Below are 18,209 nucleotides of genomic sequence, written 5' to 3'. Positions count from 1 at the left end.
TCTGCGCCTCCTCCCTTTCATTTTCTCATGAGTTCCTGATTACAATGGTGTTCCAGCTCTAAGGGAAAGGGGAGCGAAAGCAGCTGGAACACTCTGAACTTGTTTTGTTTATGTGTGTGTGTGTGTGTGTGTATGTTAAAGCTAAACTCACAAGCTAATAAAGCTAACAAGCCTAATCATGAAAAATCTAGCACATGAATCATTATTGTTCTTACATTCCCCTGTTTTTCTTACATTTGCACAGTCCATTGGTTTTGTTTTATTCTGTCTCAAGGACTCAGCGTCTTACCACGGGATGCTCTTCGATAAGAGCATCGTTCCTACTTTGAGGCTGTGTCCTACGCACATTCCACTTTCTTCACAAGCAACATCGACTTAGATGATTAAAACAAAAGAAACAACCCGCAAATGCCCAGGAGCGAAAAGAAATGAACAAAAGAATGCATTAAGTTGCTGCGTCGTACTTTCTCGACGCCATTACACAAAGTCACAGACCGCGCTATTTAAAGGGATGGTTTGGCCGGGATGGCCATCTTTTTACAAACAAGTTCATTTCATATATTTTTTGATCTGGGGGAACCGACTGCAAACTCTTGGAAATCATTGTACTTTCATTGCTTATAACATCCAAAATTTATCACCATTTAACACCAGTCAGGAGACTGAAGTGGGAATGAGTGGACGTGCACATTTTTTCGGATGAGGAACGGCCCCAGTTTTTCAACCAAAAACATGCTGTCCAATTTGGAACAGCCAAAATTATGCGTGCCAATGCGGCCACACTCGGCTGAAAGCGCATTCCGCTCCGCGATGATGCGCACGTTCAAGACAGCCCCGGTGTTTGATGAGGTCTTCGCTCACTCTCACGCCGAAGCTGTGCGGTGTCGGGAGTCGGGACAACGCACGCGACTGCTTGGGAGGCAACCCCGCGACATGTTGTTGTGCTAACGCTTTTTGTTTTAACGGCCTGAAGCTAGTTGTTGCTATTAGCCGTTCCGTTATCCTACTGTTAGCCGGGGAGGGATGAAGATCATTGCTTGCCTGATGGCTGCCTGCTGCTCACTCCCAGCCGCCGTCTGCCTCCTGTAGAGTTGACACGAGTAAATGTCCGAAATATAAGCAGTCGGGGTTTGTGTGCGCATTCATGGTCTTGTCCGCTTCAGCTTGTGAAAGTGGAGAAGCGATCGCCACAGAATTTTTGATTTTGTGGAGGTGATCATGATGAGATCACATTTGATGTGAATAGATCCAAACTATTGTGCTGAACATTTTTATACTTTCACAGATTGAAGTGGACAAGAGTAGTAATGTGCATTTGCAATTTGGTGGCGATCGGTCGCCGCTTTAGACAACAGAGCTGACAAAGCGAGCAAGACCACTGAGACCGAAAAAATAACAAGCCGAGCTCCAAAAGGGGGCTGGCCAATTTGTCGTGAATCTAATCACAAAAAAGACCTTAGATCACTACAGTCTTTTGGGAGGGGCATTTTAGTACTGATGTCATTTTTACATGCAAACCTATTATATGAGTACCAATGTTAAGATCAACCAAGTGTCCCTTTAAATACACTTGCGGCACTTTTATATTGCATGTAACACATCACCGGGTATACAGTACATATGTGCTTATAAACATTTGTAGTCATAGTAACAATACGTAACTGACCTTGATGTATGTAAAATAATACAAATAAATCAGTGACATCGGGACATCTGCTGCTTTTTCTCCATCAACTTGGATCATGAGGCACAGTTCCGCAATATATCGCGATGTCCTTGTGACGCTGCCGGTCAGTGCTGCCACCCATGTCCACTTTGCAAAACAACATACTACAATAATTTCTGAATATGAATTACTCAGAATGAAATACAACAATTACAATAACCCAAAAGTGACTCTTTATACTCTTATGAATACTCTTTTGAATGAGATAAGATTATTGATTAAGAATTATCTCAAATCTCCTGGAAATTATAAACAGGAGATAAAGAAATTGTCCAAACACAACATTATGGAAAAGTAGACATAAGAAGTTAAAATCAACACAGGCCTACTGTACTACTGCATTTCCAAAGCATTTAGAATCATACCTAAACTGTATATTGTAGTGTCGCCTTTTTTATCCACTAGATGGCAGAACAAGAAAGGCGAATTGTACTGCAGAAGCATCACTAACTGTCTTTATGAATGACATTGATCTATTAATGTAGTACAACGTTAATGGTTTAAGGAAAATACTGATTCTTAAATCAAAAATTGGGGTTTTGTTTTTGTTTTGTGTGGTTTTTGTTTGCACATAACTTGACATTTACCAATGCATGTTAGGTCTTAATATATTCAAGCTTTTCTTTTTGAGAAGCTCCTATTGTGATTCCAACGGGTACCCCCTAGGTCAAACAGCAGGGAAGATGTTTTACAAGGTTTGTCTGGTATTATAATGCTACATGTAATTTATATTTAGTTGTTTGGTTTGTACATTTTTTGCATATTGCTTTGGTGCCCTGCACAGTCATTCTTTTTGAGCTTTGTGCAAGCTCACAAAATAAGAGATTATTAATATTATTAGTGTATCTTTGCATCTATCTATCTATCTATCTATCTATCTATCTATCTATCTATCTATCTATCTATCTATCTATCTATCTATCTATCTATCTATCTATCTATCTATCTATCTATCTATCTATCTATCTATCTATCTATCTATCTATCTATCTATCTACCTACCTACCTACCTACTTATCATGGTATTATTATTGCTCTAAATAGACAGTATGTACAGAAAGTATTGCTGGAATCATACATTAACTGGTGATTTTGGGTCAAGAATAAGATGAGCAGTTCAGGTGGCATCCTGACAAGATGCCCGAGCCACCACGTCTGGCTCCTCTCAATGCGGAAGAAACTCTAAAGAAGCCTGAAACTCATTTCCGCTGCTTTTATCCAAGATCGTATTCATTTGGTCACGACCCACAGTTCGTGACCATAGGTGAGCGTAGGAACGTAGATCGACCGGTAAATTGATCTTCTTCACCACAACAGACCGATACAGAGTCCTAATCACAGCAGAAGTTGCGCCGATCCTCCTGTTGATCCCACGCTCCATCCTACCCTCACTTGTGAACAGGACCCCAAGATACTTGAACTCCTCCACTGGCAGGATCTCACCCCCGACCTGGAGAGGGCACTCCACCCTTTTTCGACTGAGGACCATGGTCTCAGATTTGGAGGTGCTAATTTTCATCCCAACCGCTTCAAACTGCTGTGAACGGCTCCAGTGAGAGTTGGTGGTCGCGGCTAGAAGAAGCCAACAGTACCACATCATCTGTCAAATGCAGAAATGCAATACTGAGGCCACCAAACCAGACCCCCTCAACGACTCGTTCTGTCCATAAAAGTTATGAACAGAATCGGTGACAAAGGGCAGCCTTGGCGGAGTCCAACCCTCACTGGAAACGAATCCGACTTAGTGCCGGCATTGTGGACCAAACTCTGACATCGGTGGTACAGGCACCGAACAGCCCTAATCAGGGGGCTCGGTACCCCGTACACCCGAAGCACCCCCCACAGAACTCCCCGAGGGACACGGTCGAATGCCTTCTCCAAGTCCACAAAAGACATGTAGACTTGTCGGGCAAAGTCCCATGCACCCTCAAGGACCCTGTCGAGTGTGTAGACCTGGTCCACTGTTCCACGGACGGGACGAAAACCACATTGCTCCTCCTCGACCTTTTGGTGAATGTTTTGTCCTACTGTTGACTGTTGGAAAATTGTCAAATTCAAACATGTACTATGCACTGTATATATATGCTAATACTTTTCACTACTTCTTCTAGTTTTTATCTTATAAGGTAGCAAGAGATGACACAAAGAAAATGGGGAAAAACAGATAAAGAATAGAAGACTTTTAGACAGCAAGTCAAAATAGTTTATTAATAGAACAGTATTCATATTTGAGGCACTACCTCACATTTATGTATTATAGGCACTGAACTACTGCACTGCTGTGGGAACCAACACCTTGCCAGACAAATCATCAACAGTCCGATCAACCTAAGTGACAAACGGAAATACAAAGGCGTTCACAATCGAATCAGTGGAGCAGTTGGTGTTATGTATTATCAGTAAATGAAAAAGACTTGATGTCATGTTGTCACTGATTCATTGGTATGGCTGAATATTGCTCTCCGTGGATCACAAACACGTGTCAAAGCCACATTAACGGGGTGTGTCAGGTTTGCAGGGAGGCCTTCCATTTGTATATGCCACCCTCATCTATCAAGCAGATTAAATACACTACTGCCGTCTTAAATATATCCACCTTAATTCAACTGATACAGCTTGAACACAAAGAATCACATTCATCTGTTATGGCAAGCACAACACCTACACGTAATAGATTACTATTACTCCAATGAAATACAATACCACATCTTGTTTGTTCTCTTGACATGTGATTGGGTTGAGGGAAAAGCACTGCTGGTCTGCACTTATCTGACTTGTTCTTTGAGGGGCTATCAAGTAGAGTTAATTATTATTGTTATAATAGGGTTGTACATCCAGAGCACAGATGTACAATTAACATAAACGACACACAATGGAGCATTTTGTGTTCTCAGCTGTTTTCAACTATTAGAGGAGATTACTTGTTACGCCTCTTGCTGATGCTGTTACAGTTTGACGGACAAATTATGCAACTGCTCTTTCGTTTGATTTCCCTCTGCAAATAAAATTTGCCCCACATCTCAGTGTGACTTACTTTAGCATTTACCATAGATATGTAAATAAAGTGTAATTTCTTTTGGTCATTTAATCAATGCGCATTTCAAGGACTGAAAGCTTAAGTCAAATTGAATGGAATTTGAAGTCAGGCTGAATGACTGCTGCTCTGCCAGTGATCAAGTTTTAATCAACTAACATCTTTTCTATTTTCAGGGTGTTAAAAAGTTACAAATTAAGCATTGAATCAAAAAATCATATCCACTGTGATGACATTCGAATGACTGCTTGAATAACATGACCCCATTTATGCAAAAATAAACTACAGATTTTTGTGTTTTGAATTGAGATGTACTGAAAGTGATATCATCTTGTGAAATTTATATCATATTATACTGTATATGTTACGCTCATGAATGTATAGGTTTTTGCTGACAGGAATTATGATTGTGACCTTATGAATTATGATATTCAGCACGTAGTCATTACGATGACCAAGTACGCATTAAGTAAAGCATTTTGACAAACATAATCATCAATATGAAATTCCAATGATCACACCTCCCAGCATGCCATCTCATTATTTTCTGAACACGTCAACCAGTGCAGTAATCACTTTTACATACACAGATCACACAGCAATAGTTCACTGAGGCCACAAAGCATTTTTTTCAGGTTTCTGTCATGTTGATCGCTGTACAGGGAAACAGCACAGTACAGCAAACGAGAGATCACAATAAGAGCAGAATTCCACTCCTTGCTTCCCAAAACGTGTGTCCAAACTAGCTTCATTCTAATAACCAACTCAACTGTGGTTACATTAAATGCTCAGTCAAAGTGAACAGTGTTCATTTAGGCTCACAGCATCGAGTCAGCTTTTTCATTATGAAATTCATTCATTCATTCATTATTCATACCGCTTATCCTCACAAGGGTCGCGGGCATGCTGGAGCCTATCCCAGCTGTCTTCGGGCAGTAGGCGGGGGACACCCTGAATTGGTTGCCAGCCAATCGCAGGGCACACAGAGACAAACATCCGCACTCACAATCACACCTAGGGGCTATTTAGAGAGTCCAATCAACTTACCATGCATGTTTTTGGAATGTGGGAGGAAACCGGAGTACCCGGAGAAAACCCACGCAGGCACGGGGAGAAAAATGCAAACTCCACACAGGGAGGCCGGAGCCGGGATCGAACCCACGACCTCTGAACTGTGAGGCGGACGTGCTAACCAGTCGAACACCGTGCCGCCTCATTATGAAATGCACTATATAAATAAGATTGTATCGTATTGTATTGTATTCAACACTCACTTAAATGAACACCATTCATCTCAGGGGTGGGCACATTTTTGTGCTCAAGGGCTGTATCGGATTTTTGAAATGCAGAAATGGGCCACGTAAAAAATAACTAAATGAATAAATAAATAAATAAATAAATAAATAAATAAATAAATAAAGTAACAAACCGGTAAAAACAAAATCGATGTAAAAAAAAAAGTAACAAAGTAAATACCAAAATGTTAAATGTATATGTATTTATTAAAAAATATTTACATACATCAATTAAACAAATTATTTGATGAGGTAATAAAATAAAAATAAATAAATACATCATTGAATAAGTCAAAATTGAAATTGAAGCAATATTACAGGACACTTGTGTGCTTAGTGGGCCAAATGAAAGAACAGCGTGGCCCCTTAAGTGGCCTGCAGGCCTAGCTTGCTCACACCTGATTTATCTTATCCACCACAACACCATGAAAACAAACTGGCGCGACTGGTGACAAACCCTTTGGAAACCAAGAACTCAGAACACAACAACATCAAGACATGTCTGTCATTTCACAACCTCCATCCACAATACAAAGTACCTATTAGAAAAAAAAAATTACAAACCATTTCCAATAAATCATCTACTAAAACCGTAGGAATATTGATATATATATTTTTTTGCCAGGACTATCTCCAAAGAGGAAGCAAAAGACACCCAAAGGCGTCTGCGTGAGTGGACGCTACTCTCCCTCATGACTGTCTTTAAGTTTCCCTGCACAACAGCTCAATGACAACATGATATTAGCATGTGGTTAAAAAAAAAAACTGCATTTGATCCAGTAATAGATAATACTCACAACAGGTTGCATGGATGCAGATAAAGCATATCTGCATTTGGCATCTTCCACCCCCATTTGTCACCCCCATTTGTTTTGTTTAGTCCTGGCTTAGTGTGTGAGTGTTATTTTGGACAACCACGGCACGCCTAACCAAGCCACAGAATGCATATTGGCCCTGTAAATGTTATTAAATGTAATAAATACGCTGAACAACCTTTTTGTGCAATGCATCACTCGCCTTGATATAAAACTATTGCGTGGCAATAGTTGGTTTGTTAGTTTGGTTTATTAATGGCAGCATAGTGTTATAATGGTTAGCCTGTTCGTTTGGGTTCAAATCAGCCACCTGTGTGGAGTTTACGTGTTCCCCTCGTGCTTGCATGAGTTTTCTCCAGTTACTCCGCTTCTTCCCACATTCCATACACATGCATTAATTGGGAGAATCTTAAATGTGAGTGTGAATGCTTGTTTGTCTACACTGTACAATATGTGCCCTGCGATTAACTGGCGACGAGTCCAAGGTGGGAGGACAAAGGCTACAGAAGACGGATGGATGGGACTAGATACTAAACTGTATTTTCTAAAGTAGTAGAATAGCACTCAGTATGATAAGAGCACTCCCTATAGTCCCTACTAGCCTAATTAAGTGGCTTTACACAGGAGAAATGGAGCAGTATGCACATAAGACAGCTAAACCTGTCTGTATACTGTATGTCCTGATTTGTCAAGAAATAATGCAATGAATAAATACATTTTTAAAAAATGAATACAAATACTAATTCTATCAAAATGAATTCTATATCAGCCCTGTTAGTGGCACTAAGGCTAACAACATTAAATAAGTAACAACATTCTAACAATCAATACTTACAATCCTCTAAGTGGAAGTAATGCTACCCAAATAAAGAAAAACAAAAGATGGATAAAGCTTGGTAAACTTGATCTAGGACTAGGTTGTCAATAAATATTTTGTCCCTGAAAGGAAATCATAATTTCTTTTTTCTATAGACACGTTTGAAAATAATTGCTGGAAATGTGTAGAGACTGAGAACTATGTAGGACTATAAAATACCGGGCTCTATTTTCACAGACACTTTTGTACAAAAGAAGGCAGACGCTGATTTTCACATCAGCGCAAGGCTCGCTGTAACTCTTTGCCAATTTGACAGACCAATCTCGACCAAGTTGAACGGGCCGGCACAGCAGAGGTAGTATCGTTTAAGATGCCTGGGAGGGACACAATTTGGTGGCAAAAAGTCTAAACCTTACACCTGCTCACGTCTAAATACCAGTGCAAACTAGACAGGTGGTCAAACACAATGTATTTCATTCAGAAATATGTGAATAGTGGGCATCAAACCCTCTGAATCATTGTAGAAATCTATTACTTGAATGCATCATTACTATATTTTTTAAATCATCTCACTGGGTTGCAAGGATGCACCTACTATATATGTAAGAATTTGAGCTGCCCAGTGACCTAGATGGGCAACGGGTCAAAAGTCACATAATGTCACCACTAATGAGTGTAAGTTGGCTTATGTGCTTATTTCATCTTTGGGCTATAGTCCACAGTATCTATTCGGTTTTGAAGGTGATTTCCTAACGTGACTTTACTTTGTGTGAGCTACCAGCATTTTTAGGGTGCATGTACAGTATACACAAGGGCTGGAGTCAAGTGCACCTTTATCAAGTCCAAGTCAAGTTACAGTCACAAAGGTCCGAGTCCAAATCAAGATGAGATCAAGAGTAAACCTTAAGATAGAAAAACACTATTTTATGCTCAACACTTTTCTTTGATGGCCCTTAAGATAGAAAAACACTATTTTCACGACCACATAGTTAGAGAAATGTCATTATGCTCAACACTTTTCTTTGATGGCCCTTTGATTTATTAACTAATTTAACTTAACACAAACAATTACCTCATTTTGTGGTGCCAAAATGTGGTAAGTGTCGATCAAAGTTCGATGTGTTGCCGTATGTGTCTGAGATTGCCTTCTTACAGAATCAGCAGGTTGGATTCATCATTGTTTTTTTTAAGATGTTGTGGCTAACGCCAGTTCTCTTTTCTTTTTTTTTTTTTTAAATGAAGGAGGATGTTAATTTTTAGGAATAAAAAACATAGTTGGACTATATTTCGCGAGTCCAATGGCGAAGTCCGAGTCAAATGGCAAAGAGTACAAGACAACAACAAAAAACTGTTGAGTCAAGACACTACAGCCCTGATATACACTGCTATCCACTATATGCAGAATTGGATTGACATTTAACATTTGAGCACGGTGTGATTTCAGCACATTCAGCACACAAGTGCACAGCATTTGAGAATGTAGACAATGGCCTAAATTTTCACCATATTGAAACCTCTTTTTAGCGACTTGACATTTTTAAAAAATCATTCAAATTTGGTAGAGTTGTTAAAAACATTCTTCTCACTGGTATACATCTTTTTAGTCGCCACGGTCTTTAATTCTAATGATGAACAATTACACGATTGTCCTATATGTGGCAGTAATCTTACTAATGCTAAAGAAATGATAGTTGAACTATTATGAATATATGTTATAAATAAAGTAGATCCCACTTCAGTCGATAGGTGGAGTGATTTGAAAGGTTGTTAATAAATATAAAACGGCGTGCAATCATGTTTTGTTTGATAAGTTAATATTGGATTAGCAGAATAGAATATGAGTTCCCATAGTGATGAACAGAACCATCTGCACAAAGATTTAAGAGATGCTTCCTTGGCACAACTGCCCCTCTGGGGAAGTATAGTTCATTTTTTTTTTCTTAATCAACAAACAAAGTTGGAAAATTTGAGTTACAAAATAACCCAAAACATACACTGAATACATGCAGCCATGGGAATCAGGTTGGCAATATGTTTTGGCTTTTGAGAAGGATGCATTTTACATCCACATTCAAGCAGGCTTTTGCATCATTCGCTGGTGGTCTGCTTAAACGGTACAGCATGTCATTGACTTCTCCCTGCTCTGAATCACCCTGCTCTTATTCCTCAACAGATTGTAAGAGGTGGCATCAGTATAATTCTAATCCGATGATAAACTAACTTGGCACGTATAGCAAATCCGATCCACGAGCCACTATGGATCAACGAGGGAGTGGCAAAGATGATATCCAAATAAAAAAACGATAACCTGAGTAAAGCCTTTGATTTCTTTGGAGGGATTTTTTTTTCGAAGCAAATAAAAACACAAGATGAAATGAGATAATCACACTATACAACCTCCAGATGGCTCGCCTAATAATAAACACTGATGTTTTACAGAAAAGTGTGAGAGATGTGCACGAATACCAGTGCAAACTGACAATGAATCACTCTCACAACCGCCCACGTCTCAGTCTTACGATTGCAAATCTGAGCATGGACCTACATAGCAAATGTATTCAATCTGCATGTCTTTTCATTTTTCCTTTGCCAGCATGACACAACAGTCCCATGCAACCTCAAAATGTGGCAAAATCACACAAAAAACATTGCTCGACTTCACGGCTTACAAGTCTTTTTTACTCTCGTCATTCCTAGATAGAACTGTGTTACCCTAACCGTGTGGAAAATGGATTTGCACCGTCATGAACATCCACTGCGTGTGTGTGCGCGTGTGCGCGCTCTCACTGTGCCGTGTGACCTGCACCCAACACAATCAAATGGTGAACACCAAAAATAACCAACCGTCTATTGGCACCAGCCTCATATGCGCTCTCAAAAGAGATAACAAGATCTGTCTGGATGCAGACCACAAATTTAAACCTCAACAGCCAAGGAAAAGCGTGTGCGTGCATGCATGTGTGTTTCTGGTCCTGTGCTTCTCTTTCACTCATCTAAAGCATTTTTCTTTCTCTCCTTCTATGTATTCATGACTGTGTTTGAATTTAGTATCCTGTGATCAGACAGACTTCTCTCTTATTTTAAATTACATTAGTCACTTTGATGCTTCAAATGAATAGTAACTAAATGATGGATCAGATCTGTCAGTGAGTGTGCAGCTGGTCAAAACATCGGAAGCATACTCCTGTCATCCGGACATTAAATCTGATTTTCATTTATATCTATTGAACTTGTTAGGTTTAATTCATTGATGGGTTTTTTTTTTCATCCGCGTTTGTTTTGTTGGCGGTTCCTGAATGCACCTTGTGCACAGTCAAAGTGAAACTGAAAGTTTGCTTTTGCTTCCGATGCAGCTACAATTAGCCAATTTATGTTTCCATTATCATTTTGGCTATTATTCCCAAACATTGATTTTTGTGTAAATCGCTAAAGGTGAGTTAAATGACATCCTGATTGTGAAAGTGTTAGCGTGCATCTTTATTTGCCATATGTGCTGTCATTTAGTCTGTGGGAACGTTTCATATTTTATTTTCAAAATGCTAAGTAAATACCCTCAGTCATTTCATAAGCTCCTCAATAAAATGGTATGTGCAGGCAATAACTTGTTTCGTGTTTTGTTCCTGATAATTTAATTTGAAATGCCTGTCCCTCAAAGGGACTTATTCAAGTGAGCTCCATTTTTTTGTGGTAAAAGTTAAAAGCAGAGCTGGACATTCTGCCTATGTGATGGACCGTTCCGCCTATGACGGACGCCCATTTTGTGGGCGATAAACGATAGACGGGAACCTGAAAAAAAGAAATGGCTTAAGCATAGTCGGAAGCCCATTTTTTGCGTCGATGTCAGCGTCTATCATCTATTTTCGTGGTGAGGCTGCAATGGCCTTTCCGGTTGGCCACGGCCGAGGCTTCTTGGTCCTAAAAGGAGACGTGTACCATAATAATCAGTTGCGTTACGTTCTACATGGGGGTTACCCTCAAGCCCTATGTGGGAGGGGGCACTCAAGGTATGATGAAAGGGTTTGGAGGTATACAAGACTAAAAAGGTTGGGAAACACTGTGCGAAAAAATGCTAGAACACAGACAACAAGTGTGCAACATGCATTTTCAAAGAAATTCAATTTAAAAAAAAATACATCAACTGGGAAATCGATTTGGCACACCAAAGTCAAAGAGGAAGGCAAAATGGAAAATGTGTCGTTTCACAGTCGGTGCGCATATTGAGCATTTGTTCGCAATGAAACATCCTTCTCCATGCCCTCCGTTTTCAGAATGCATATGTACAGTCCTCCCATAGTCACAAAGTGTACTCGACAAGAAAACCAGCTCGTCTTAATAACAAAATCTCCCCAAATGACCCTCAAAAGCTTTTCCCAATCTTTGAGGTTTGAGCCTGAAGTGACACACACGATGGGTTTAAATGGCTGAAAAGGGTAACCATTATCACCTGATAGCTTTACTTGTAATTAATAGTGAGGATGCGTGTGTGTGTGCGTGTGCATGTGCGCATGTGGGAATGCAATTATCAGACTTATCAAAGCATCTGCAGCAGAAGGTTGTTGAACTTTACAAAACAGGAAAAAGATAGAAAGAGAAAGCCCCAGGTGGAAAATGAAGGATTCTGTTGAAACAAGCTACGGTCAAAACTTTCAGCTACAACTGCCAGGAAAATTGTTCAGGACACAAAGAAATGTCACAAATAAATTGAGCTGAATTACAGGACTCTCTGGCTCAAGGAACAATAAGGAGACTTTTGAAGAAAAATGGCCACCATGGTCAAGTCACCAGAAGAATGCAATTATTACAACAGTGCCACAAAGCAGCCTGCTGACAGCAGAGCACTGAAAGAAGCCTCAAAACGTCTGAAACAAAGAAAGCTGAAAGCTGTCTATAACCATAAACGATACATTTGGAGAAGAGCCAACAAGGCCTATGATGTAAAGCGCACCACTGCAAATGTGGAACACTGTTGTGGAGCACTTGGTTTCGGGGACGTGTGAGTTACAAAGATAAAGGGTGAGTCAAAAGTGATGGCATGCTGAATGCCACTCAGAAAATACTAGTGGTAAATTTGCACTCATAAGACAAGAAAAATTATGCTCAAGTAATCCTTATTAGTCTCACAATGGAGAAATTTGCACTTGCTGCACTTGGGATCTACTTGGACATTTTCGTCATGACACCGATTTAAAACGCAAGGCCAAGGTATCCTACCATTGGTTCTGGATGGATCCTGGAGCTGTCTGAGTCTCCTTAAACTTAAATGTCATTTTGGAGAGACCACGAAAGTGTACTTCATGTAAGACCGTTCCAAAATGTACGGGCACTGTTTGCCCAGAAGAGTGGGCAGCTGTGCCTCAACCAAAGCTACCACAAAGACTTGAAGTTGTTGATGTTTGAAATTGTCAACTTGTCAAAGTAAACAAAATTAGGGTTAGGGTTGAGATTTGATGGCTTCACCCAAACACTAAGAAAGCATGAAAGACACAATTTTGCATTCCCTGAAAGTGGCCCAAAAATGATCAATTCTGCCGGGGTGTGCAATCTTACAATTGCATTTACAGAAAACAAACCTGTGCTGATGTTGTTGGGTACCAGCAAAGAAGAGAGGGCCAATGGCTGACCCAACAAACATCAATGGTATGCCACCGAGTGTTTTCGTCCAGTACTATGAGTTCAATTTCATGCTTCAAAAGGCTGCCCATCTTACATCAACATGAGATGATTTATCTATTCAATCCGCAATGTGCTTTGATGTCAAGCTGAGGTAATAAATACACTGTGTTGCTATCGTTCAATAAACTGAGGCGGTGGCTGAGGAGCAAATTGGATGCAGTAGCTACTGTATGACAGAGTATCTACAAACAAAAGCCCAAACAACAAAGTGTGCCTATAGTGTGACCTATAACATCAGTGGTGATATATGCACATGGCTGGGGTTTAAAGAAGCACAATGACCAGATGATGTTGCAGTGGACACGGATGGAACGCCGACATGCTTGAATTCAGTGATGGAGTTTGAAGTATATAAATAACTATAGATTGTAGACCTATTAATGAAGTTGAGTTCACAATTTTTTTTAGGAATCTACATTGACCAATCCGTAAATTTCAAAATGCACATAGAGGAATTGGTCAAAGAATTATTTAAATTTGTGGGATTTTCTACTAAACTAAGGCAATTGCTCCCACTAGAGGCATTACTATCCTTGTATCGATCTCTGTTTGAGCCTCATATAAATTACTGTAATATTATTTGGAAGAATGATGTTTGTCTCTGTGTGCCCTGCGATTGGCTGGCAACCAATTCAGGGTGTCCCCCGCCTACTGCCCGAAGACAGCTGGGATAGGCTCCAGCACGCCCCGCGACCCTTGTGAGGATAAGCGGTATCGATAATGGATGGATGGATGGATTATTTGGAAGAATACTTACTCTACGTATACCACCAAATTGCTTATATTGCAAAAAAAAGCCGTAAGAGCATAATCCTGGTCTATACAATTCTCCTACAAATGCTCTCTTCCGTGATATGGTCTCTTAAAGCTTCCCCGAATGTAATGTCTTTCATAATCCAGGCACAATGTACAAAGTGGTTCATAGGCTAAATACTCATTGGTGTGAACTTATTCCACTGGACGCCTCCACTCACCCACAAAATACCAGGAATAGGGTTGCATCTAAAAGGTAAATATAAGAAATTGAAAGGTACTCGTTTCACTATATGTTGTAGAGGTCCACAAATACGGAATGAGTTGGAAAATGATATAAAACAAACACCCACATTCCCCATATTTGAAAGAAATCTGGAGCGCAAGCTACTGGAGAGCTATATATCTGATGGCTTTGCAGCCTAATTACTTATAGGGTGAAGTGTTCTCATGCGCATGGATCACTGAGGTTATGAAGGTTATTACAATGTAAAGTGTACATGAACATGGTGTGCTGTAGTTGTCTTAAGACCACACCGGAAATTATGATTTGTATGTCCTTTTTCTTACAAACTGCGAGACGCTTGCCTTGCACTGCAAGCTTTTGCTAATCATATATAGGTGAATTTGAATATGGCAGAGCTGTAATACATTGTTAGGTGGTGGTGTGTTGGACCCCTGTTTATAAGCTTTAAGCTTCAGAGGGAGTCCATTTATCACAATGTAAAACATTGCTGTGTTTCTGATACAACGTTGTGGAAATAAAGATAAATAAAATTAAATGAAATGTGTGTGTGCATACGTTTTGGTGTTCTATGTTGTTGCGTAATCGCAATGAAATTGTCAGGCATTTATTCATATGGACAGGTGATGAAGTGTGCCATGAAAAAATTGTCCAATTTTCCGTAAAGCATATGAAAATGATTATTTATCAATTACTAATATCTTTATCTCTCCTATCTATGCAAGTGGCATATAGTGTCAGGCAGGAGAATCCAATGTTTTGATTAGATGGCAAAAGATACAATTAACCTGTGTATCCAACTGTTGCCTTTCATACAATGGAATTAGTCATGGCTTCGTGCTAATTGCATTATCTTAGTGTTCAATTAAACAGGTCCAGAATTAAAATCCAGCCATCCATTAATTGAACTGCTTAAATTGAGACAAGGTGATCATTATTTCAGTATTTATTTATTTATTTATTTTTTGGTGATATTTTTGTTTTGTGGTGTATCACAATGTAAAATGTGTATCTTGTCCCAATTTAGGTTGCAAAAAAAAGTATCAAGTGCCTAAGTCACATGTGTCAAATGTTGGTCCTCGAGGGCGGCTACCCTGCATGTTTGAGAGGCTTCCCTTCTCTAACACCTGATTCAAATGATCAACTCAACAGCTAGCTCTGCAGGACCAAATACCAATCCTCCTCATTTAAATCAGATGTGTTGGAGGAGGGGAGCATCTAAGGCTATATTCACACTGCAGCTCGATACCGATTTTTTTTTTGCACATTTGCTTTTATTTGTATCTGATTTTTTCATGAAATGCTGAACACTACAATCTTATTTTTTCAAATCTAACTTTGGCTTCTTTTATATGTTGATCTAAATCGCATATGTACGTTTATGTGTCACAGATGCCCTCAATCATTTCATTATTATTTTTTTAAACGTAAAAATCAAGTCCTGGCTTATTTCAAATCTAACACAGGTGAGGGAGAGCGTTTATCTTAACCCAAGTTGTGTGTTAATGACGACATAAATTTATTTTATTTTATCAATGAGCCATGTGGTCTGCATTTGAACTCAGGCTCACGCTACCAAATGAATAAAGAGATGGTCCGAATACAGGGGTCACAGTACTTGCCTTGCCCAAGGGCAATCGACACTACGTCACTGTCAGCCCCTACAAGCAATCACAGATCTTGACGAAATGGTGGAAGTCGCCAGGAACAGCAACTCTTTAACAACGCTCAAGAACAAAAAAAGTGTCCGACAAACCACGCCGGGACTAGAAAAAAAAAAAAAAATTTTTAGAAAAATGTCAGATGCTGATGCAGCAGCAGGGGAACATGAAACGGATATGGCCCTATGTTCCTTTAATATCCAGAAAAGTACCCTGCTTTTATTCTGAAAATTGTTCAATAGTTCAAAGGCATGTGAAGTCTTCAGATACTGTGTATGTGTGTTTGTCTATTTTTGCTCTTTTTTTCCCCATCTTCCTCTGACATCTGCAAGGAAGACAAACTGTCAGTTTTCTCCCTTTATCAGTCACAGCAATCTTAGCTGTCCTTGTATTTATTCGTCCAGCTCTGTCAGCAAATGTCCCCAGATGCCTTTTTTCTTTTAAAAAATGCTTGCCGAACGCTTGAACCATCAAAAGGAATCCATCAGTCGCACATGAAGTTTAAAAGTATGTGAGGGTGATAGCCCACACATCCAAGACGTGCGTTTAGACTTTTTCCACACAAGCCCGAACAAAATATCCACGCCAGTGTGGATGTACTCCATTGTGAGGGTTGCTCTCGGCACACGTGTCACACTGTTTCCTGTAAGCAGAGCGCTTCCACAGCATTGCTCGGTCCCTGCGCCACCCCACCGATTACAAAGAGCATGCTGGTGGTCTTCAGGAGAGCGGACGAGCAGCGTGCGGTGGGCATAGGCGCCACGTACTCCCAGCGTCGCTTGATCGGGTTGTAGCTCTCGACTGAGCCCAACGGTGATGGCTCATTGCCTGCAAACACATACACCATAATTAAAACAAAGCAAGAAAAAAAGCACTACTCAATAATGGAAAGAAAAAAACACTATTTGTATATATATATATATATATATATATATATATATGTACTATATATGTATACGATATAAAACCAAATAACAGTAGCAACCAGCCCCAAAGGCCTCTACGACCCTAATTTACTAATAAAACAGTAAGGAAAGAAGACAGCGATGCAATTTAGTGCGAAAACATTGGGGAATAGTACAACTGGGACGCTGTCGTTGTACTGCAACAAATTTAAATGCAAATGTAATGTAGAACAATGGTCATTAACTGTTTATTACTTGATGGCACATTTGCAAGACTGATTCCATGAGGTATTCACTTCAAGCATGAAAACAGAGGGCTGATTTAAAGGTGACACATTACCACATTCCCAAATCTGCTGAGGGATTCTTATTTTGCCACTCACTTCTTGCTTTCTTGCCCCCTCTAAGCTCAGGTTCAAAGCTGTCATTATACGTGACGTAGAATCATGAAATTTCCGTTTCCATGGAGACTTGCATCACAGGGAGTGTTGTGCAATAGTGATGGCACCAAATGATGGGATGGCTGAGGCTACTTTATTATTCATTCTTTTCATGAAAACACGCATGCACTGTTCCTGTTGCTCAAAGGCTTCGCGTCATTGCTTTGATTTGTTGGCCCACAGATGTCATGTCGATTTTTCCAGCTACTCCTTTTTTTCTTCCATTAATCCCATCCCTCATCTTCCTTTGTTGTTATTTCTCAAGTTCATTTTCAATTCTTCTTTCATTTTTTATCTTATTCTTTTCTCGCCAGACCTTTTTATCTTTTTTTTATACAACCACACTAATCAGTCATTTCTACTAACTCTCCTCTGATCTGAGCCTGCTCTACTCTCCTTTTGTTTCTTTCCTCTCCAAGGCCTCTTGTCTCAAATGATCCTGCTTTATTATCTATTACTTTAGACAGATTTCCTTTTCTCTGAGGCACAGTGGTTCAGCCCTAGTGTCGCATTTATATTAGGGCTGGGCATCGTGATAGGCACGTGATCAATATCAATCTGAAATACGATAGAAAAAAAATCTGGAAGAAGACCCAGACCCCACTATGACGTTAGATTTGTTCCACAATTACAAACACGTATTAGGAAAATTTGGGCCCAGTCACTGAGTGCCCAACAGAAGAAGAAGCCACTTGAACCGACGAAGCACTCGTGGCGTACGCATGACAAACGAAAATGTGGCTTCAATTAAATGACCGGTCGTCTCAGTGCGTCGCAGTGTCTTTGACGTGCTAGCGCCAGTGTTTTTTTTTTAGCCGGATCCAACGCTCATCAATTGCCACGAAG

At 39.9% G+C, this 18,209-nt stretch overlaps 1 protein-coding gene across 4 annotated transcripts in view; it reads right to left on the bottom strand.

Moving 5' to 3' along the window:
• Window positions 1–3,906: 3,906 nt before the first annotated feature.
• The window catches only part of klhdc8b (kelch domain containing 8B), a 134,497-nt gene continuing 120,194 nt past the window's right edge, over window positions 3,907–18,209 (bottom strand). For all 4 annotated transcript variants that reach the window (XM_086050158.1, XM_086050132.1, XM_086050141.1 and 1 more), the window contains one exon: window positions 3,907–16,846. In XM_086050158.1, the coding sequence (XP_085906284.1) occupies window positions 16,650–16,846 (197 nt within the window). In that variant the 3' untranslated portion in view covers window positions 3,907–16,649. The remainder of the gene's footprint in view (window positions 16,847–18,209) is intronic.

This window comes from Filicampus tigris, chromosome 1 (assembly GCF_054856515.1).
Source record: "Filicampus tigris isolate MCC_2025a chromosome 1, RoL_Ftig_1.0, whole genome shotgun sequence".
In the NCBI taxonomy this organism is placed as follows: Eukaryota; Metazoa; Chordata; class Actinopteri; order Syngnathiformes; family Syngnathidae; genus Filicampus; species Filicampus tigris.
The sequence above is the reverse complement of the archived record's forward strand: the minus strand, read 5'-3'. Positions and strand labels throughout refer to the sequence as shown.